General features: G+C 31.0%; 1 protein-coding gene and 1 pseudogene across 1 annotated transcript; both read left to right on the top strand.

The window, feature by feature from the left end:
* The first annotated feature begins 13639 nt into the window (after positions 1-13639).
* LOC120072921 (7-deoxyloganetic acid glucosyltransferase-like) lies at positions 13640-15092 on the top strand. Its single transcript, XM_039025458.1, has 2 exons — positions 13640-13894; positions 13980-15092. The coding sequence occupies exons 1-2, from the start codon at positions 13774-13776 to the stop codon at positions 14894-14896; spliced, it is 1038 nt and encodes a 345-aa protein (XP_038881386.1). The 5' UTR covers positions 13640-13773; the 3' UTR covers positions 14897-15092.
* Positions 15093-21939: 6847 nt separating this feature from the next.
* Positions 21940-22818, top strand: LOC120073584 (annotated as a pseudogene).
* Positions 22819-23544: the final 726 nt, after the last annotated feature.

The raw sequence follows: 23544 nt of genomic DNA, 5'->3' as shown, positions 1-23544 counted from the left end.
TCTACAGTCATGAAATAATCTTGGATATTCACTGTATTGGATAATTTATTATTGCATATTTAATCATTAAATTAAATACTACATTAAATAAATAACTAGGAAGCTTTTGGACACAAATCCCAATATCTCTCTTCCCTTTAGATCTTTCAATGGTTTCTCTTTCAAAATCTCAAAATACTTCCGTCTATTTCTTCTTCTTTCTTTTTTCCTTTAAATTTTACTCTTGAAAAGAAGAAGAAGAAAAAAAAAAAAAAAAAAAAAACCTTGAATCTATGGGCTTCTCTTCCATCTTCTTCTTGCTCTCTAGATCTCTAAGATCTCATCCAAATTTCTCAAATCTCATTTCTTCATTCAAAATCTAAGAAAATCTCCCCCTCAATGCTTTATTTTTTTGCTTTCAATTCAAATTTTAGCCTTCTTCATCTTCAATCTGATCTCTCAACATTTGCTCAAGTAAATAAATAAATAAACCGGTGGCGTCTAACCCTAAACCCAAAAGGGATGCAATTTTTTTCCCTCTTCCTCCAAACCTTAAACATTTCATTTGTTTAAAAAAAAAAATCAAAGCAAAGCAAATCAATTCTCATATATTCTCTCTCTTCCCAATTTTTCTTATCTTTTCAACACCTAATCAAATCTTCACACCATCTTTTCCCTCTCCTCTTTTCACATCCATTTAAATTTTCAATTACTTTTTCTCTTCTTCTTTTAAAAAATTTATATCCACATAAATATCGAGATCTTAATTTAAGGAAAAATTTAATAAAAATATAGATAAAATTTTAATTTTAATAGATATTTCTAAAAAAATTATAAAAACAAAAATTCAAAAATAGATTTAAATTAGTAAATAAATATTTTATGATTTCTAAACAAATAAACTTATCTATTATTTATATTTTGTTTACATTAGTGACATTTTGTTGTTTAATTTAGTATGTTTCATGAATTTTTCTACGAAATAATGGAAATATTGATTCACCTCTCATATCGATATTGAACCCAGGGAAACGTGGAAATATCGAATTATTTTTTTTTTCATTAATCTTCTTTCTATATTCTATTAATTGCATTTTCTAATCAAATCCTAACTTCCCGTTTTCCCATCTATTAAACATATCTTTTCTCTTTCCTTCTAATTTCCAAATCAGCCAAAAATCTCAAATCTTTTCCTACAAGATACGTCTCTCCTTCCCCTATTCCTCCTTTTTTTCCCCCTCTCTCTTCTCTCCCTTTTTTCAAAAAAAAAAAAAAAACAAAAAACAAAAAGAATATCTATCTAAATTCTTCGAACTCACAACACATCTTCTTAGTACATAAGCTCCGAGTCGTCACCATCATGTTCACTTAAAGAGATTTTAGAGTATTAAATATTGTTGTAATAGCACTTTAGTATTTAATATTAATGTAATAGTATTTTAGATTATGTTAATTAGTTTTAGGTTATTTTATAGGTAAAAGCACATTGGGCCTATTTTAAACTTTGTATTTAAAGTTCATCCTCTTTGTAATGTTGGTTGAGAAACCTTGATGTTAATCTCCAAATATTTTCTCTTTTATACTTCGTAATTTTCTACGAAAAAGAGTTTAGCTCAATTGGCATCATAGTGTGTCGAGGACTAGGAAGTCCATGGTATTCAAATCTCTCCACTCCATTTGTATTATTTTATATATAAATACAAAACACTAGATCAAGAATTGGAAAAGGATGTGGTGATGAAATCCAATAAATCCTTGTGTAACCTAATGATTAAATGCTAAGATAATTAACCTATGTGCTTGGATATTAAATATCTTCGTTTATTACACCAATTTTGTATATAAAAAACTAAAACTAAACAATTACCAAATTATATGTAAGAGAATAATTAATGTTTTCATTAATTAAATCTAGTAATAGTTAGTCATTTAAATAAAAAAAAATTGATATTTTTACGCCAAAAGTTTATTAATGTATTCTTGAATATTTATTAATTGATTAGATTATATTTTTAAGGCTTATTTTCAAGAATATAAATCCCACTTCATTACAAGAAATTTGAGTTTTAATGTCGAATGAAAAAACCAAAAACAGATGTATAATATCGATTTTTTTTTTTTTTTTTTTAAAAAAGTGGATCATTAATATTGGTTTTAAATCGACATTAAAGATATGTTTTAATTAGACTATAATGTCAATTTAAACCAACATTGTAGATATCCATTTATGTTTTTTCATTTAGTAAAAATATCCTCTCTTCCATTTCTCTATCTTTTTTCTCTCTCCTTTCTCACCTCTCCTCCAAACCCTCTTGCCTTTGACCATCATCACCCTTCGTCATTATCATTCGCTGTGCAGATCTATCCGCCATTATTCTTCGTTGCTCGTGCAGGAACCTCGTAGTCAGCTCGTGGAGGTGCAGCTTGTGCAGGTCCGTTCGTTCGTGCAACTCGTGCAGGTCCAATCTCCGGTGTCGATCAGCTCATCATCTTGTACAGGTTCGTTTGCCATTTAGCTCGTCGCCAACGTCGAATCTGCAAATCTGGTGGTGGGTTCAGATCCAGTCGTTTATTTGTCTGGTCTACTCGTGGGTCTTCCGATCTGATTGTTGACGTAGTGATTTAGCTCTGATCGCCAGGTCTGGTGCTTGCCAGCATTGTGCATTCGCCAGATCTACCAATCTCATCTCAGATCTGTACCAATCTTTAAGTTTCGAATAAGATCCGTCGAAATTTGTGGGTTGAGTGAAGCTCTTCACAATTTTTTAAGTTGAACTTGTATTTCTCCCATTTTTTAGCTCTTTTGTGAATTCCAAATCATTTCTTCTAAAGTGAAGCTGCGCATTAGAAAATTCATGATAGACAGGTTTTAAAATTCCATTGATCAAAATATCTTGAATTTTACAACATGAAATTATATGAAACAAATAAGAATATTAAATGTTTGTCTGAAAACTCATAACAAAATATGTTAAACAAAAGAGAAAATTAAAATGTATCTCAAAGTTCATAGATATTTTGTATTGTAATTAATTAAGATGGATAGATGTCACAATCTTTATAAATACATGAATTACTCATCATATTGTCAATTAATTTTGAAATGAACTTTATGCTTATTGAACAATACTTGCACTATAAGAATTTTGGACTTTAATGTCGACCGACATTAAAGACAACCGACATTAAAGAGCTTTAATAACACTGTCTTTAATGTCGGTTGCAACCGACATTAAAGCCTTTTAATGTCGTTTGTCAACTAAAGCCCGGAATCCATTGAAGCTCTTTAAACTAACATTGAAGCCTAGAATCTATGTCCGTTTTTTTTTCAATTATTGTCCTTTTTTTTAAATTCTGTTGTCGAATCCATTTTTAATATCGGTCAAAAAGTTAAAAATGACATTATATGTCTCGTGTTGGGTCAGGAAATGTCCGTCATTATTTTTTATTAAAAAATATTAAAAAAATTGCATGGGAAGCCATCAATATTTGTCTTCCACCTATGAATTCATTGAACTCAAACCTAAAATATAACAATAGACAGAACAATACACTCTACCACTAAACTAATTACAAAGTGCACACTTCTATAATAATTTATCAACAAACAAGAATTAATATTTCCAATCCATTCTATATACTCATCAAATATGAAATAAGCACACTAATCACCAATATTTGTATATTGATAATATACTTTCATAGAACAATAATTATAATTATCAACCACATCTATAATAATCATTTCTCTCATTCACAAATATCAATCAGTACTTCCATGAGTACTTACACCAAATACCCCATAAATAAAAAAATTATACATAAATCTTCCAATAAACAGATTATGGTTAGATAAATTTGCATCCATTATAAGCTAGCATTTATATTCTATTGAGACAAAAAACAAGAAGTACATTCTTACATAAATCGGCCAACAAAACTTGTCCATTCGGTTCGAATTACGTCAATCTCTCCTTGGGTATATGCATTTTTTGTATTGAACTACAAAAAGGTAAAAAAAAGATAAACTCAACATAAGCTTACATCCATTTATTATAGCTTTATAAAAAAATAAATAATTTACGTACGACGCTAGTAATGGAAGTAGTAGGATTATGCACTATTTCATGTATATACTTTTACACATAGTACTCGTATCCTGTAGAATCTAATTGACGAGGGCACTGCATATAAAGAAGTTGAAAACAATTATTCCTATATTCGAATGAACATAAATTGTTAAAAAAATGAATGCAAATTTACCTTTACAGGTTTCCATTTTCGAGAAGACCGATGGTGTTAGAGATCATGTTTGGCTTGCCATGTTTTCAATTCACTAAATAGTTTGAAAACATTAGTTAAACATAAAACTTCAATTAAGAGCTAAGAAAGTTCAATTACACTTACATATTTATAACTCCATGAAAATCCTCTTGAACCTTACTTCGAATAGAGTCCAAAACATAAATACAATTTTCTTGTAGATTGATTATAATCAATATCCAATGATAACTATAATAAGCAACAATTTTGAAATATTAGTACACGTATAATGCAAATTAAAAATAACTAAAGAACTTGTAATTTACTTACCATGTATTATATGGAATAAGGACTAATTTGTCCAAATTAGTCAATTCTAGTTGGTTGGCTAAATTTTTGGCTCAAATATCTTGAGTCACATGTGGCGATATTCTTGCTTGATCAATTATAAAAAAAAAAAACTTCTTCGTAATATCGGACCACTTTTATCCCAAAGATACCTAAACAAAGTAAAAATTATTATTTAAACATGAAACAAAATATACATGAGTGAATTTACATGAGTAATACTTATGCAAAGTATGTCAAAATACACATGTAACCTATTTTAACCATATTGCAATATTGGATCAGATCATCGTGGCCTAAATAACCAAATTGGTCTCTTCCAAATATATGCTCGTTCAAATTGATACGGATCATGTCTATATCGTTCACGGCATGTCCGTTCAAGAGTTTGATGGTACCATTGGCGTTAGTATATTTGGAGGACTGACCGAAACTCTTAATTGTTGAATGGTCCTACCATAACCAAAGTTACAAAAATTCAAAGTATGAAAAATAATAATAACCAAACTCATATACTAAAAAAGAGGCATATTTTTTTCTCGTCAACCATAACTACAAATTCACGAGGCCATGTTACGAAGTTGCCTATTGCTTGATTTAAGGACTTTATTTTTTCCTTCATAGGAATTGGTATAGGCAAATCTTCTCTCATGACAATGTCAATCAGAACTTTAACAATTAAGCATGACATATCATCATCAAATGTTGTGGCTACTGCAACAATATTATCTACAGTTCCTATAGCCAAGTGGCATGGTGTCCCCTTAACAAATTTGAAAGAACTAATGTCAGGCATGGTTAAGCATAATATGATTAAAATTTAAAAGTCACAACAAATAAATTACCTCCAAATCTTCTTTAGGCATCTTCTCAGTATCTTCTTCTTCAGATGCACTTAGTGCGACACTTTCAACAGATGATTTGGACTGATGAGATTGTCTACTATGAGTTTTTTCTCTTGACATTTTACCATGTCGAACATTTTTCTTTATTAGAGCCTCCTTCAATTTCTTGGCTCATTGAGAATTTTGGTTTTACTAATTTGAAATATTGGAAATGGGAAACAAAATCACCACTCCTCTAACACGTCCCCAATGTTCACCTGTACCCAATGCTTTGGACAAAACATCTTCACCTTCATAGACTTCGACCAATTTATCCTGTAAAACATATTACAATTTTCACACAATATCTATATCATCACATGTTTCAAACATTATATATATGCCATCTTAAACTTTGCACAATATAAACTTACAATTCGATTGGCACATTCTCGAGTGACTTCATCAAAGTATTCATTATTTTTTCCTTTTCGTGCTTTTTTCCATAAAGTTGCCCAATAAGAAGGATCACTCGATATATTCTACATGAACATACATATTTAATTAGCATAAACATGTTAGAATAAAAGATTTAATTTACGTCAAAAAACTTACTAATTCTTGGGCAAGATTCGCATAACCCTTCCGAGAAATATGATGATTATATACACATTTCGACCTTCTTTCTTTTTGAAGACAACTGATTTCATATACAACAAATCTAGTTGAAGTTACTTATCAAAACAATGATAATATGACATTTATTTAGAATGGCTTACATCCCATTCTTCACTTAATCATTCATTAACAAACGATGTCCACTGATCTTGCTCTATATGAGAATATTGTTGGAAGGAAATTGCAAGACCGAGGGTTCATCCTTAAATAGAAGTATGAACTTTTGAGTCAATGTGGTCTTGAAAATCCGAAACTTTCTAGATGCAGACATGAGTATACCATGTTTGGACTTAAAAGTCCACATTGAACAACATCTACACAATTAAAAAAGTAGTAAACAATAAACTAATAAACTATTATGCACATGAATTAAAGTTTTAGAAAACATACCGCTACACAATCAAAAAGTTTATTTTTTAGATGGTTTGGAACTTTTTTCCAGGAATTATACGTTATAGGTATTTGTTGTCGAACACAAACTCCTATATAACTTTGCATTTTCTTTGCACCAAATCCAATCGGTTGTCCATGTTCATTATAATCAATGGCCAACTGTTGCCTAGATGTCCTTATTTGTGCCAACTCAGACATAGTAGTTAGGCCACGTGGAATACTTATTCTGCTATTTTTTTGTGGGATCATATTGCTATCATCCTCGTTGCTACTTGCTGAATTTTCCATGTCATTCTGTAGAAAAAAAAAACTCATACAAAAAACATATAATCTTAATATTTAAATACATATAACCATAGTAAATGACATACCATGTTTAATACATTATTTATCAACCCATCTACCCTCACAATCATTTCTAATGTATGTGGATGTTGCATCATTAATCTCAATAGATGTATCAACATTGGGCATTCTTTGCATACCTCTATAACCACACTCTTATAGCATATCTCTTATTTCATCTTCATAAAAATCATCTTCAATTGTTTGTTGTGGAGATGTTAAAACAATTGATCAACCCGAATTTGCGAGATCTTTTACATAGAAGACTTGTTTTGCTTGAGAAACTAAAATAAATGGGTCTGATTTATGTCCAATACGATTGAGGTCCACAATAATAAACCCAAACTCGTCTACTTTGACTTCATTTTTATTCTCAACCCAATTACATTTGAATAAAAGAAATGATAATCCATGATAGTCAAGCTCCCATATTTCTCGTATTACACCATAAAAAGTCATATCTGACATGACGGGGCTTTTGTCCTTAGCACTAGAGACTTGCATTGTGGTAGCCGTTATAATAACTCCACTATTTTGAACCCTCCTAATATCATCACGATTCTTTGTGTGATAGTAGTAACCATTGACCCCGTAACCATAATATTTTGCCATAGTTAGACAAGGTCCATTAGCTATCCATCTTAAAGAAGGCAATATAAAATTTTTGGGAACTTCGAGAGCCAATGCAACCTACAATATATTTTATAATAGTTTAGTAGTTAACATTTAATTATACATCAAATAATAGACCTCTAGAGATTATCCGTATGGACAACCACCGACTGAATGTATGATTATACTCTTCTTGAAGCCACTTTCTACTTTTACTTTTACCAGAATTGAGCTTAGATAAAATATCCATATGTTGCCTATTATAAATGACAAAGTTAGTAGATTATTGAATAATCAAGTTACCTAAAACGAGAATAAGATGGAGATCTACATATTCGACGTAGGGAAGTACATCATTTACATTTTGAATGACATAAAGATGAGCTTGATCCAACTCATCCTTATTCGGTCTGATAAAAGAAGCAGCTAACAAATGCTCTATCAATATTTGAGTTCGCTTTCTTTGTTGATGAGTTTAGCCCAATAGAATTAACACCAGATACAAATTCAGAACAAAACTCTATAGTCTCTTCGACAATATAATTTTCTTCAACACATCCTTCTGGTCGATTTCTATTTCGTACATAAGTTTTCAACACTTTCATGTATCGTTCAAAAGGATACATCCACCTCAAATAAACAGGTCCACAAAACTCAACTTCTCTTACGAGAAGCACTACAAGGTGTACCAATATTGTGAAGAATGATGGTGGAAAATACTTCTCTAAGAGGCATAGAGTGACAATTATATCCTCTTATATACCCTTTAACTAAGATGAATCGATCGCCTTGCAACATATAGCATTAAAGAAGAAGCATAGATGAGTAATTGCAAGTTTTACATGTTTGGGTAAAATATCACGAATGGCTACAAGTAATAATTGTTGCATAAGAACATGATGGTCATGTGATTTAAGTTCGTAAAGTTTCAAATTTGTGAGCAATACTAAACTTTGAATGTTCGATTAATAGCCTTCAGGTACTTTAATTTCTAATAGTATCTTACAAAAGCTCAATTTCTCAGCTCGTGTTAATGTATAACATGTGAGAGGTAAAAAGACTTTTTTCTTTCCTACTTGAGGGGCTAACTCTGATCTAATGTTCAGTTCCACCAAATCTAATCAAGTTTTTATTCCATCCTTCGTTTTACCAGGAATATCAAGCAACATGCCAATAAGATTTGCACATACATTCTTTTCAATGTGCATCACGTCTAAACAATGTCGCACGTCAAGATACTTCCAGTATTCTAACTCAAAAAGAATAGATTTTTTCTTCCAATAAGTTGAAGGCCTATCTCCACTGTTCTTTTCCTTGATAGTTTTCTTACCAAATGAATATTGATACTTACTTGTTTCTACAAGAATTTCTTCCCCACTCAATGGTTCTGGAGCAAATTCTAATTCTTGTGCACCATTAAAAGCTTTCTTTTGTTTTCTATATGGATGATGGCGTGGTAGAAACTTGCGATGCTCAAGATATGTCATCTTATTTCCTTTTGGTAAATAAGTGGATGAAGTTTTCTCTCTACAAATTGGACATGCATGATATCCTTTAACGGTACAACCACACAAGTTAACATACGTAGGAAAATCATAAATGGTACATAATAAAATAGCTTTAAGCATGAAATGTTGTTCTTCATATGCATCATAACATTTACTCCATCTTTCCAAAGTTTTTTCTAATCATCTACTAACGGAGCTAAATAAACATCTATCTCATTTTTCATTTGTTTAGGATCAAATATTAAAGCAGTCAACATAAAAAAATTTCGCTTCATGCACAACCATGGATGTAGATTGTACGTCACTAACATCACTGGCCAACAACTATATCTACTACTAAGATCTCCATGAGGATTTACACCATCTGTCAAAAGAGCAAGACGAAGATTTCTAGGTTCTGATCCAAACTCTGGCTACAAATTGTCTATTTTTTTCCCACGATATTTGGGATATTCTAATAAACTATTTGTTTCTTTTTTATGCCACGTCAATAAACTTGTTGTTTCTTTACTTCAAAACATTCTTTCAAATCTTGGAACTGGGGAGAAATACCACATGACTTTTGTTGGGATATTATTAGCCCTTTCCTTTAAATTTTTATGAAGCTTCCATCTTGACGTACCACAAATGGGGCATACATTTGCATTAGAGAGTTCTTTCTAAACAAGCAACAATCGTTGCTACATGCATGAATCTTCTCGTACTTCATTCCAAGAGTACCCAACATCTTTTTTGTTTCATAAGTAGAAGTTGGAATTTCATTAGGACTAGGTAATATGTCATGAATTAATTCCAACAACTCAGTGAAACTCTTATCGCTCTATCCAAATTTAGCTTTCAGATATATAACTTTACCAATATAGATATTTTGGAAAAAGTTTTACAATTTGGGTACAATGGTTTCTTCCATCATCTAATAATTCTTCAAAATTTCAAATTTTTCATTAAAATAGTTGCATGCAGCCTCAAACATTCCAATTGTGTCATCAACATCAACATCATCCTCATCAACTTTGTCTCTTTCACTAGTAGACACATTTTCATTGTTTCTCTTTATCGGTAATGATTCACTGTGAAAAATCCATGTCTGATAACTTTGATCTATACCATTAAAAAATAAGTGATCTCTTATTGTGTTCATATTTAGAGTCTTTGCATTCACACACTTCAAACATGGACAACTCATGACATTTGGTATATTTGAATGTTGTAGATCATTTTTAATAAACATCTCAACCCCTAAACCATACTCAGCTGACATTCTATTCATTTTCATCCATGACTTATCGATGATTGTAAAATATGCTACTTAATCTACAAAAAAGACAAACAATAACAAGGGAAAATTACGTAACCATAAGCTTGTAGATTTAACCATAATCAATAATCCTAAAACATTAACAAATTGGTTCTGATATATACTTGAGCCTATCAACCAAGTACATGTTCTTTAACTAATTTCATTCAAACATTGACAAATTTCAAGAAGCTTAATCATTGGAACAAAACATAAAATTAATGAAATAACACTTGAACCACACCAATCAAACTTAATCATCCAAGTAACACCAAATTAGTTTATATATAATTGAAAGAAAAGGATTTTGATATATACTTGAACCACACCAAGCAAGACTATCAACCAAGTACATATTTTCAACTAATTTCATTCCAACATCAACAAATTTCAAGAAGCATAATCATTGAAACAAAACATAAAATTAATGAAATAACACTTGAACCACATCAATCAATAATCAACAAATTTCAAGACTACCAACCAAGTATATATTCTTCAACTAATTTAATTCCAACATTTCAAAATTTCAATAAGCTTAATCATTAAAATAAAAATAAAATGAATGAAATAACTTTAAATTACTAAATTGAAAATTCATATGAAAATAAAATTTTACCTTTCCAAGCAAACAACTTAAACAACCAACAAACTTGAAGAGATCTGAATCGGAACTCGAAGATTGGAACGTTGGTGAGCACCAGACCTTTGCAAATAAAGTTAAGACGGCAGATCTGACAAACGGCGAGCTGACCACGATGCTGGCGACCTACTTCTACGATCGGAACTAGCTAGACAAATGGCGAGCTGACCCACCGAAAGAACAACCACAACAAACAACCACCGAAAAAACAACCGGAGAACAATGCCACTTAAGGGCCACGCGCCGGCGAAGAACACCCCGAAGGAACACGCGAAGAACCACGAAAATAACACGCAATGAACAACAAAGAACCCACGCACCGATGAAGAACACCCCCATAAACCCATGCACCGATGAAAACCAACCGAAAAACAACCAGAGAACACCCACGACAATGACCCACCATTGGAAGAAGCCCACGACGACGGAGATCAAAGCAACACTGATAACGACAACCCACGAGAACACCCACGCGCCGATGAAAACCAACCAAAAAACAATCGAAGAACACCCACGACGATGACCCACCAACAAAAAAAGCCCATGACGACAAAGATCCAAGCAACACTGGTGACGACAATCCATGGAACTGATGTGCACGGCCAGGCTAAGGAGAGAGGAGAGGGTTTGGTAAGAGAGAAGTGAAAGGAGAGAGAAGATTTCATTTAGTTTGAAATGTTTTTAAGAAAAGTTAAAAAAAAAAAAAAAAAGGCCTTTAATGTCGGTTTTAACCGACATTGTAGCCCGACTTCAATGTCGGTTTTAAAACTGACATTTAAAGATCTATTTTTTTTAAAACCGACATTATACATCCGATTTCACTTGTTTCAATCGACATTAAAACCCAAAATTCTTGTGGTGTTGTCTCATTCCATAGAAATACCATTTTCCATTGTTTTGCAACATGAGGATAAGTGCATTTTGGAAATGATTTTGAAGTAATTAAAATCACTTCGAAACACATTTTAACCACTAAAAATTAATTCAATGTTTATTTTAACACTTTTATTCACATTTTCATACTACTAAAAATTGATTTTGAATCATTAAAAGTATCTCCAAATTGATGTCACCTGAGTTTCAATTCACGTACATGCTATCAACTATTGCCACTTTTTTGCGCGAACGATAATTTTGTTTTGGTTATGTATTTGTCGATACAACTCCATTTTAACTAAATGAAAGTCGCTTTTCATACTTTTTTTTTTTTTTTGTTCTTTCCAAAAACCATGCTTATAAATTGAGCCAAATTTTAAAGTATATTACTTTTAAATGGCTTCATAAAGTTTAAACTTAGATAATTTTCGGTATGTGTGATGTTTTTGTAATATAAGACAAACACTAAGCCCAAAAAGTAAAGGAGAAGTGAGAAGTGATTCATTTGAAACTAAGGATAAAGTGGGTATTTTCGCATCTTTAAAACGGAGAAAAAAAAAAGGAAAAAAAACAAGTTTTCCGAAAAAAAAAAGGTCAATTACATTAAAAAGAAATTTTGAATGTTGGATTAATTTGAACAATTTTCCATTGAGCACCGCCATGACCCATTATCTTTCTATTAATTTACTACTAAACCAAACATAGAAATGATTGGAACAAATTAAACTGTTCTTATCACGTTTATAACGTGGAATCCCAATCATGAAGTTTCTAATTTGTGTTTTTCTGGTAAATTTATCGGCCTAAGTACTAAATTAAAGCTTTATTATAGAAGTAAAGTTATGTTTTGTCTTAATTGAATTTCCTTAAAAAACCACACACACACGACGAATATTGATTGCATGTATTAAAGAAATACAAATAACTAAAGATCCTAACATAATTTTTTTAATACGTCATATAACTAAATAAAGTATTTAATTTAGATATAAATATATGTTTTTTTAATTTTGACTTGTTTTTTTAAAATTAAAATTTAGATTAGAATGTATGTATGTTTTTTAGAAAAAAAAATAGATATAAATGAAAGTTTTTTTTTACCCTATCCAATTGAATAAAATTTGAAAAGAAGTAAAAGAAAGTTACTATACTATATAAATTATAAATTTATTCAATGGATTCTTTAATGAAAATCCTCATAGAATTGAATAAATAAACAAACAAAAATGATTTTAGAGATTACATTAGATAAAACCAGTTACCAAAATATATGGAATATTTTTTTGGGCGTTCGCTATGAAAAATGATTTTGATTGGAACAGAGATTATATAAATGTATTCATAAATATTCAGCAACAAGATTATCAATTTATCTCTTTGTACATTTTTTTTAGTGAAATTATTAACCACAATATTGAATTAAAAATCTCAATAAACTACCGTTGATGAAATTTAGTAATTTTTATATGTATAATGATAATTTTTTAAAATTTTTTTTCTTCCATTTGACATCAAAAAAAAAAAAAATTAATCATCTAAATTAAAGAGCATATATAAATACATACATATATATCTAAACTAAACAGCATATATACATATATATATATATAGCTGTCTCTTATACACATCTAGATGTGTATAAGAGACAGATACAAGTGGATCATGTCTTAAGTGATAACCAAAATGGTCTGTAGTATATGAATATGGTTGGACGCCTTATTCTGGGGACACTATAGATGCTGTCTCTTATACACATCTAGATGTGTATAAGAGACAGACCACAACCACCGCCGCATCCACCGCCCCCCCCCCCAACTTCCTTCCCTTCATTTCCACTCCATTTCCGACGGCCTCCCGCCGGATGAACCCCACAATGTTCTCAACGGCAAGCTCTATGTTTCCTTGAACCAAGTCACTAAATCCCTCTTCCGACAACTTCTCCTCTCCTACAATAATGGGACTTCTCCCATCACTTGTGTTATTACAGATGTCATTCTTCGTTTTCCAATGGATATAGCTCAAGAATTGGGTATCCCTGTATTTTGTTTCTCTACTTTCAGCGCCCGTTTCTTGTTTCTTTTCTTCTCCATTCCCAAGCTTCTTGAAGACGGCCAAATTCCATACCCAGGTAACTTCGTTGATTCAATTTTCTGCATAAGAGATTGATAATTTGAGTTAAAACTTTAAACCCATTTAATTTTCTCTGTTTGTAGTGGGAAATTCAAACCAACTCCTCCGTGGAATTCCTGGTGGAGAAGGGCTTTTAAGATGTAAAGATTTGCCAGGAATTTGGTCAGTCGAAGATGTAGCAAAACAGGACCCGATGAACTTAGTGAACCAAATCTTGGCCACATCTAAATCCTGTGGTGTAATTCTCAACACCTTTGACAAACTCGAAGGTGAATTTGTGACGAATCTTTCCAAGATATATAACAAAGTTTACACAATTGGACCAATTCACTCTCTGTTGAAGAACTCAGCCCAGTCCCAATTTGAATTTTGGAAAGAAGATCACAGTTGCTTGGCGTGGTTTGACTCACAGGCTCCAAGATCCGTGGTGTTTGTCAGCTTCGGAAGCTTGGTGAAGCGAACAAGCTCCCAATTGAAGGAGTTATGGAATGGGTTAGTGAACGGCGGAAAGGCATTTGTGTTAGTGTTGAGCTCAGATGTGTTAATTGAAGAGGCAGGGGAAGACTATGAGTTGGTTATTAGAGAAATTATGGATAGGAAGGAAAAGGGAAGATGGGTGATTGTGAATTGGGCTCCGCAAGAAGAGGTTTTGAGCCACGAAGCCATTGGTGGGTTCTTGACTCATTCAGGATGGAACTCTACAATGGAGAGCCTGGCTGCTGGGGTTCCTATGATCTGTTGGCCGCAAATTGGAGACCAACCCAGTAATGCAACCTGGTTTACTAAGGTCTGGAAAATTGGGGTTCAAATGGAGGATTCATTTGACCGCTCTACTGTGGAGACCATGGTCAGGTCTATAATGGAACATCAAGATCAGAAAATGGAGAATGTCATTGCAGAGTTAGCAAAACTAGCCAACGATAGTGTTGGTGAAGATGGGTCATCCTATCGAAATTTACAATGTTTGATTGAAGATATTAAAAAAATTGAAGTAAATTAAAAATAAAAACCCCAACCATTAGAAAAAAATAAAAATAAAAACTCTATCCTTCGATATATATATATATATTTTTTTGTTGTGTGATTGGCTAGCTATCATTTTGTAGTTTGAATTTTGTCCATGTTAGTTATGTATTTCAAAAGTTGAATCTTCTAAGTTAATTATATTGGGGTTGATGTCATAAAGTCTCATGTTCTATAGTTTGTAAACAGTTTGTACGAACGTTTGTGATGTATTATATATGATATTTTACTTTACTTCTTGATTTTGCTCAGTTAATTTGTTTTAATTGCTTTACCACAAACCTATAAACCTAAAATCTCTGGTTATCTAGATGTAACTTAAGCATGTATGTGGTGACATACAAGTGGATCATGTCTTAAGTGATAACCAAAATGGTCTGTAGTATATGAATATAGGAGGGAAATCTTATCTTGGTTTGATCCTAATCATTCGTGTAAGGGATATGCGAACAGGGGCGTCTTATATAAAGAGTTTGTATAAGACCTGATCACAAAGTGTTGACGTCTCGTTATATAACACTATTCATGACAGAGACTTCACTTCACTAGGATGACCATAGGTAACATGACCTCAGTCCTGAGTGAGTTGGGAACTCCTGCCATTAAGGGCAGTCCTTTGATTTGTATGGGTGCGAATGGTCAGGTCGCCGACTCAAACCTACCATTTTATGGATTCGTCTAATTTGGGAGCTGGGAACTCAGCTACACAAGATGGAATTCACTCCCTCCCCAAAGCAAGGGAAGTAGACAAATAGTTCCCTTAAGGGCTGATTCCAGGGCTTGAACGATGTGTCGCCACACACCTTCTCTTAGCCCGATAGGTGTTCACATATAGTTGGACTATGTTGTATTGTTCATTAGAGGAATCAGTGGTACTTATAGAGTGAGATGTAACTACAGGGGAAAAACGGTAAATTGGCTCAACTGTACTTACGAGCATCTGTGAAAGATCATCGTACTCATGATTGGTTATATTCGATGGACACAAAAATATATCTGTGATAAAAAGAGTTCAGCTGTTGGTCTTTAATGGAATGTCTGGCAGTTAACAGATGGTGGTTATCATGGCTAAAGAGTTTAGTCAGCTATTCATATACCGTTGGACCTTTGAGCCACATGTCCACAAGGTCCCCTAGGTAGCTTGAATAAAGTCGAGAATCAATTTTTGGATCAGTTTGAAATGTTCAAATTGACGAGAGGGAGTTCGATTATATATGATATAATTGAACTGGTTAATTATATATGATATAATTGACTAAATGTATGAGATACATTATTTTGGAGAAATTAGATATAAATATGATTTATATCAAGTAGATGAGAAATTACTATAGTAAATATATGATATTATCTGATTCATAGGGATACGAAAAAGTATTTTTAGTATCAAAATGGGGAATAGTAACAAAAGGGCGCATAATTTTTGTTACATTACTATTAATTTGATATGTTGTTTTTTTACCAAAAAAGAAGACCTTTAATCAAACTATAAGTTAATAATATAATATGATATATTCATTTATTAATTGATTGTTTGGTTATGTGATTATTGGCCAGATATTTCTCCTGAATCGTGTGTTAGCGGGAAAATCAATTTCGGTTATTGTAATAGAAGAATAAAATGAAAATTTTTTTCATTTGGCAAAGAGTTCGAAAAAGTTGCTCAAGGTGTGAAAACGTAACAATCACTTAGTTGAGAGCTTATACGATAATGCCTTATCGCCTAAACGATCGCACACCTCGCGTACTAAACGATCGCTTAGTTTTCTCTAAATGATTGTTTAGCACGCCGAGTTTTCTAAACGATTACTTACTCTTTACTAAACGATCGCTTTGTAAAACCTACACGATCGTGTACCTTTCTCTAAGCGACAAGCATCTGTTATACGATAGCTTTCTTCTACTTGTTTGTCGTGCTACACGATCATCCCTTTCCTCCTTCCTCTACCAATTCCATCAAAGACCACTCTTTGGATTCTCACTCCAAGAATACCAAGGGCTCTAAGTGATGGTGTTGTCCCCGGTCCTGCTGTTCATGCGCTGTCGTTCGTGTAGACGATCATGCTACTAGTAGCCGACTGTTTGCTGGGCAATAAAGACCGTAGAGGGTTTGCTTCCGCTGGGTTGAGCTCAAAGTGAAGACAGTCTTCAGCTAGTATGTATACTCAATCTATTGTATTTTATTTGTCAAAGTATACCGTTAATTAGTGTTAAAATGCATACCTGTTTGTTAGAATATGTGTGTGGTAATTCGGTCACAATGAAATAGGAAAGATCTGAACGCGCTCGTGGATACTCTTCTTTAAGAGTTCCTTCAAATTATTATTATAATTAGTTTCATGGTTGATTTTTTTTCAAAAAAAAATAGTCCCTATAACATATACTCAAGTAGCGCATTTTTTTTATGAAAATTATTATTATTATTATTGTGGTTGTTATTATTATTGTTATTATTTGTTTAATTTGATAAATCAAACATCAAATATAAGATTTAAGTGAAAGTACAATTACTAAAATTAGACAATTAAAAATACATAAATTCAAATGAAATAGAATTCAAAGTATAAATATCAAAATGATATTTTAATAAAAAAAAATTAAATCTAGGATAGTTTTCAAATAAAGAAAAATGAGTCTACTTATTTACAAATATAGCAAAATGACAGTATCCATCAGTGATAGACTGCAAAAGACTGTGATAGACTTTTATGACTATCTATTAGTGTCAATGATAGAAGTCTATCGTGGTATATCACGATCTATCACTGGTAGATTGATATTTTGCTACAGTTGAAAACAGTTTTACCATTTAAAATTATTACCGTTATTATAACAAACTAATAATGTTGATTTGAGTTTGTTAATAGTATATATTAATACGTGCAGGATTTCAAGTAAAACGAATTTATAGATATATATCAAATAAAGAAGGCTTGAATTAAACAAAATAATATAATAAGATTAAAAAAAAAAAATTCTTCAAATCTAGGATCGTACCTATATCAAATTGAGCATAGCTTAATTGACATACGATATATATTAACATAGCTAAGTGTATTCTTTCTTACAAAGAAGTATATAAGGGTACATATACACAAAGGATGATACATGACTCAAGCTATAAAGAAGATCTAAATTACTAATTCTTAAAATGACTCAAAGTTATACAAGAAGAATCGGAGGAATTATGGATTTTTATGGTGTTCGTGTCTAATAATTAAATTTATGAGTGCTAACATGAACCTAGGTCAACTAGTATAAAACTTGTGTTATCAATCTCGAGGACAGAAGTTTGATTCTTCCACCATATAATATAATAATAATAATAATCCTATGTGTTAAAAATGTGTAATAATATGCTAAAATTTTATTGTTAGGTCTTGTTGGTTGAAAATTTTGGCTAAGCAAAACTTACATCACCTTTCACGTGTCATGAACAATAAATTTGTATGTAGGAATAAACACCAGTGTAATATTTGCTACAAATACTCATGTGCTTAATTAGTTGATTGGGGTCAAGGTAGAATCAAGTCAGTTAGAGAGGAGAATCAAGTCAGAGGCATGTTTAGATCGAATAGACTAGAGATGTCCACGGGGTGGGGCGAGGCCGAGGATGCCATTCCCCATCCCTATCTCCGCTCTCCATTTCATTCCCAATCCCCGTGAAATTCTCCACGAGGATCGAGGTGGAGACTCCCGCGGGGATCGAGTTCCCTACGGGGAATTTTTCCACGTTACTTTTTTTTTCTTTCTTTTTTATAAAAAAATCAATTTAAATCACTAATATGAACAAATTGTAATTAAATAATTAACGTTATCACTAAATTGGTTATTATGGTTAGTTTTAACAATTTGAATTGAAGGATAAAATACTCAAATATTGGCCTAAAAAAGCTAATTAGATTTTTTTTAGTAGAAAGAAATAAACATAAATTAAATTATTCATATATATAATCTAAATTTAAACATATTCATTATCTTTCGTAATAAATAATCAAATTTGAAATTTAAATGTAATATTTATATAATAATAATAATAACATAACATTAGATAACTATACTAAATAAATATGTAGAAGTTAATCGGGGTGGGGACGGGGAACGGAGCGGGATTCCCCGTCCCCATCCCGTTTAGCTCGTGGAGAATTTTTTTCTCCCACTCCCTCCCTCATTTCCTGTCTAATCGGGAAATTCCTGTCCCATTCAGAATGAGGTCCATAGAGAAATTGGACATCTTTAGAATAGACTAATTACCTTCTTATAATGTGAATTCTCCTAGAACATAAACTTATTGCCCATGTGCAAGCTGTTCTTTGAACGCACATGGTTTTCATTTCTTAAATATAATTGAATTAGTAAAGAATAAACTTATGACAAATATAGAGGTATGAGAATTTGAGCTTTCGATTTCAAGAGAAAGAGTATGTATCAATTATAAGTAAATGATGTTTGTGTTTAAATAAAGTGAAATTTAGTCCAAGCGAGCATAGTTAAACGATAATTGACATGTAATATCTTTTTTAATGTTGAAAGTTCAAATCTACTCTACCATTATCTATCTTCATGGATATATTTTTAATATTTTCTTTGCTATATATGTATAGGAAGATGAATCATTTCCCTTGTTTTTATTTATTTATTTATTTATTTATCTTTGTTTTATAAGTGTTTTCTTTGATTTAATTATCTCTTCTTGTTATTCACTAATTAAGGAATGGAAAAGTTATCCCACCCTTTACCCTGTGAGTAATTTAATCAAGTTTCAATGACATCAGATTGAATCCCTAAATTGGCTCCTGACTTGTTAGGGGTACATTTAATATTTCCTCCAAAATTTTGGCTTAAAAACTATTTTCATCTTCTACTTTTGACTTTAGTTCATTTTAATCCACTTTTTAAAATATTCATTTTGGTCTCTATATTTTTAACTTAATTAATTTATTTTTATCTATATACTTTCAAAATATTTATTTTTATCTTTTTACTTTGAATTTTGATTCCTTTTGGTATCTTTGTATTTTTATAATTATCATTTTGGTCCTTTAAAAATTAAAAAAAAAAATGAAGAGATCAAAATGATCACTTTTTAAAAGTGCAAAGATAGAAAAATACAATAAAAAATACAAAGACAAAATTGTATTTATATCTAAAATTTTTTGGACTCAACCGAATAATACGACATCAAAATACCCCAAATCAGTTTCTCGAAGGAAAATCGTAATTCAAAGATTTAGTCATCGTACTTCCTTCAAGATTTAGTCATCAAAATACCCCAAATCAGTTGATTTTTATAATTGATTGCTTTAAATTTGAATCTTATGTTTTATACTAAAATTCTAAAATTATTTTAAATTTGTGTTTAGTATATTTATGAGTTTTTAAAAATAAAATTATAGGATCAAATTTAATTTCCTCAAAGTTTAAGGATTAAATTCCTTGAACTTAATTTAACTTTTTAGACTTCTGTGCTATATATCCAAAGAAAAAACCCCTCGGCTGCCTTTACTAATAGGTAATAATGACTTAACCAATAAATTCTTCTTTTTGTTTGACGATACTCGACGAATAAATTCTTTTTCTTTTTGTTTGACTATACTTAACCAAACAATTATCGTATAGTTTTGTTTTATTCTATTTAGTTTATGATTTTATAAATATTTTCTAATAAAAATGTCTGAAAATAAAATATTCGAGGATAATATCTAAAAATCAAATATAATTATGCTTGATTGTATATGAAAAATGTAATAAGAATTTTATAAATAAAAAATTATGCTTGTATTTAATTTACGAAGTGAAACAAAAAAATCTTATATTATTGTGATAGATTGATTAACTAAACAATAAATATCATTTAATATTAATAAAAACTAATTAATTAAGAATCATTAATGGTTCGTTATAAATATTTGAAAATTGAATAAATCTATAATTCAAATTAACTGACTAATATATTTAGTTATAATTTAATACTTAATCACTTTTATAATTAATTAAATTCAACCTTAATAATTTTAATTTAACTTAAATAATATACAAAGATATATTTTAGTAAATAAAATATAATATAAATCGTTAAAAATGAGATAAAAATATGATAGGTTAATAAAGAATATTAAAAAAAAAATTATTAAATGTTATGTTAGTAATGAATGAAATAATTATAGGTAACTAATTATAAACAATCAATAACGATTATAAGTTCATAATGGATCAAACTAAAATTAACCTCAATAAATATTTGCTTGATTATTAAAAAAAATAAGTAATCAATTATTATTATTGAAAAATGAAATTTCACACTAATTAAGAGCCCAAGCAAGGTTTTGGGCTAAGTTTATTGATAATTTATATAAAAAAGTAATTGCATTCATTAAATTTTTATAATAAATTAAAGTAAATATTTCAGTAGATTATTATTGATTTATTGAAATAAATATTTATATTAATTTTGTTGGATTAGCATTATTTGATTAACTATATTCAAAATGAAATTATATATAAAAGGAAAGAGATGATGAAGAGGGGAAAAGAGAAAGCCTACCGTTTTGAGGAAAAAAACTCTTGTAAGAATGTATAAAAATAGCTTATTCTCAAATAAATGATTAAAAACTGTGAAATAAACCTGAATTTTGAATGTATGTGTTAATTTTCATGTAGAAAATTTAAAAAATAAAAAAGATAATAAAAAAAAAATGTCTAAATATATATGTTAATTAACAATTACATAATGGCTTACGATAACATTAAACTCCACCAACAAAGAAAAAAAAGAACCAATGTCTAAATATATGATGAACAATTACATAATGGCTTACGACAACGTTAAACTCCACCTCAAGAAATCGAGATATTTCTACACATTTCGAATATTAAACAAATCTCATCTTTGACAAAACACACGTACTTTCCCTTTCCCTTTCCCTCTTCCTATATATATATATATATATATAAACAAACCACTACTTTATCATAATTCAAAATAATTCACCAGTTTTTTGTTGCAGAGAGAAATTAATAATGGGGAAAGAAGTGCAAGTATTTGGGGCATGGTGGCAGTGGAGATCCCTTTAGCCGCAGAGTGGAGTTTGCTTTGAAACTCAAAGCTGTAGAATACGAATATATTGAGGAAAACTTGAAGAATAAAAGCCATTTGCTTCTCAAATACAATCCAATTTACAAGATGGTTCTGTGTTTGTTCATAATGGAAACCCAATTTCAGAGTCAACCATCATCCTTGAATTACATTGATGAAATTTTGGAATTCAGTTTACCTTTCTTCCCTCAGATCCCTATCAAAGAGCCCCAAGCAAGGTTCTGGGCTAAGTTTATTGATCAAGGTAACAATACTTTCTATTCATTACTCTTTTGCTTAATCATATGATTATCTTTAGTAACTTGTTGGATCTTTATTTCGATGATTTCTTTGCGTTTAAATTGTGCATTATAGATGGTTGGATCAGTTTAAAACTTTTGAGTTGAGTGATGGTTTAAAAATCGAATGTGAAAAGAGTAGTTTAAATATGTTTTTAATATATCCATTCCATGACAGGTTGTGCCCTGCTATACTGAAGCTGCTAGAAGCAAAAGAGAAGAGAGAGAGCAGGCTGTTAGAAGAAACAGCGAAGACATTAGAACCACTTGAGAAGGAACTTGAAAACAAGAAATTTTTTGGAGGAGAAAAAGATTGGATTTGTGGACTTGTTGGGGCTGTAGTAGCTTATTGGGTTCCTGCGGTTGAAGCTGGTTTTGGGATTTGAGCTGTTGACAAGTAACAAGTTTCAAAATTTAAGCAAATGGAGTGAAGAGATTGTGAACCACAGTCCTGGTCAAAACAGGTTTGCCTCCAAAATTCTAAGCTTGGTGCCCTATTTGCAAAACGTTTTAACAACCAACTAGGAGATTGGTTTCTTTTCCTTTTATCTTTAACACAAATCTGGATTTGGGAATAAAATAAACCTCTCACCTTTTGGTTGAGAGTGTATGCTTAATAAATTTTCTTGGTACTGAAAGGGTCGCAGTGCAAATTTGGGGCTCGACACTGGCTTGCGCAGGTGCTTGCGCTTTTTTATTTTTCATCATTCTCCAGAGCATTGCGACGCTGCACTGTTTTTGTAGCAAAATTAGCATTATGTTCTTATAGCATCGAGGTAAGTTGGGTTGTTATTTTTTTTGGGAGCGTTGTGAACGCTCCGAGTATTTCTGAAATGTGTTGTTTTGCCTTTGGCTGAGGGGTAGAGAAGGTAATTTGGCTGTTGATCTTCTTCTTAAATGATTCTTTTGTCTTAATTGGGCTTGATTTTAACTCCAAAATTTTTCAATGATGACTCCATTGATGTCACGAATTGTTTACTTATAATAAATACATTTTAAGGCAAAGAATTGAAGGCAAAATTGAGGAATTAACACATAAATCATTGGTTCTTTTCAAGACCTAATTTAGCTCTCGGTCATCCCGAGCAAGTTAAAAAAGTGAAAATATGCATTTATTCAAGTAAAATATGAATTCATTTATTGTACTTTCAAAGTTATTTTTTATTCTAGTTTTGTATTTAAATCTTATTTAAATATCTCTAACTTCTCTCTTTATCATATCAAGTTACCCAATTGGAATTATACGTCGTT

This window comes from Benincasa hispida, chromosome 3 (genome assembly GCF_009727055.1).
Source record: "Benincasa hispida cultivar B227 chromosome 3, ASM972705v1, whole genome shotgun sequence".
Taxonomy (NCBI): domain Eukaryota; kingdom Viridiplantae; phylum Streptophyta; class Magnoliopsida; order Cucurbitales; family Cucurbitaceae; genus Benincasa; species Benincasa hispida.
This window is presented reverse-complemented; position numbering and strand designations above follow the sequence as displayed.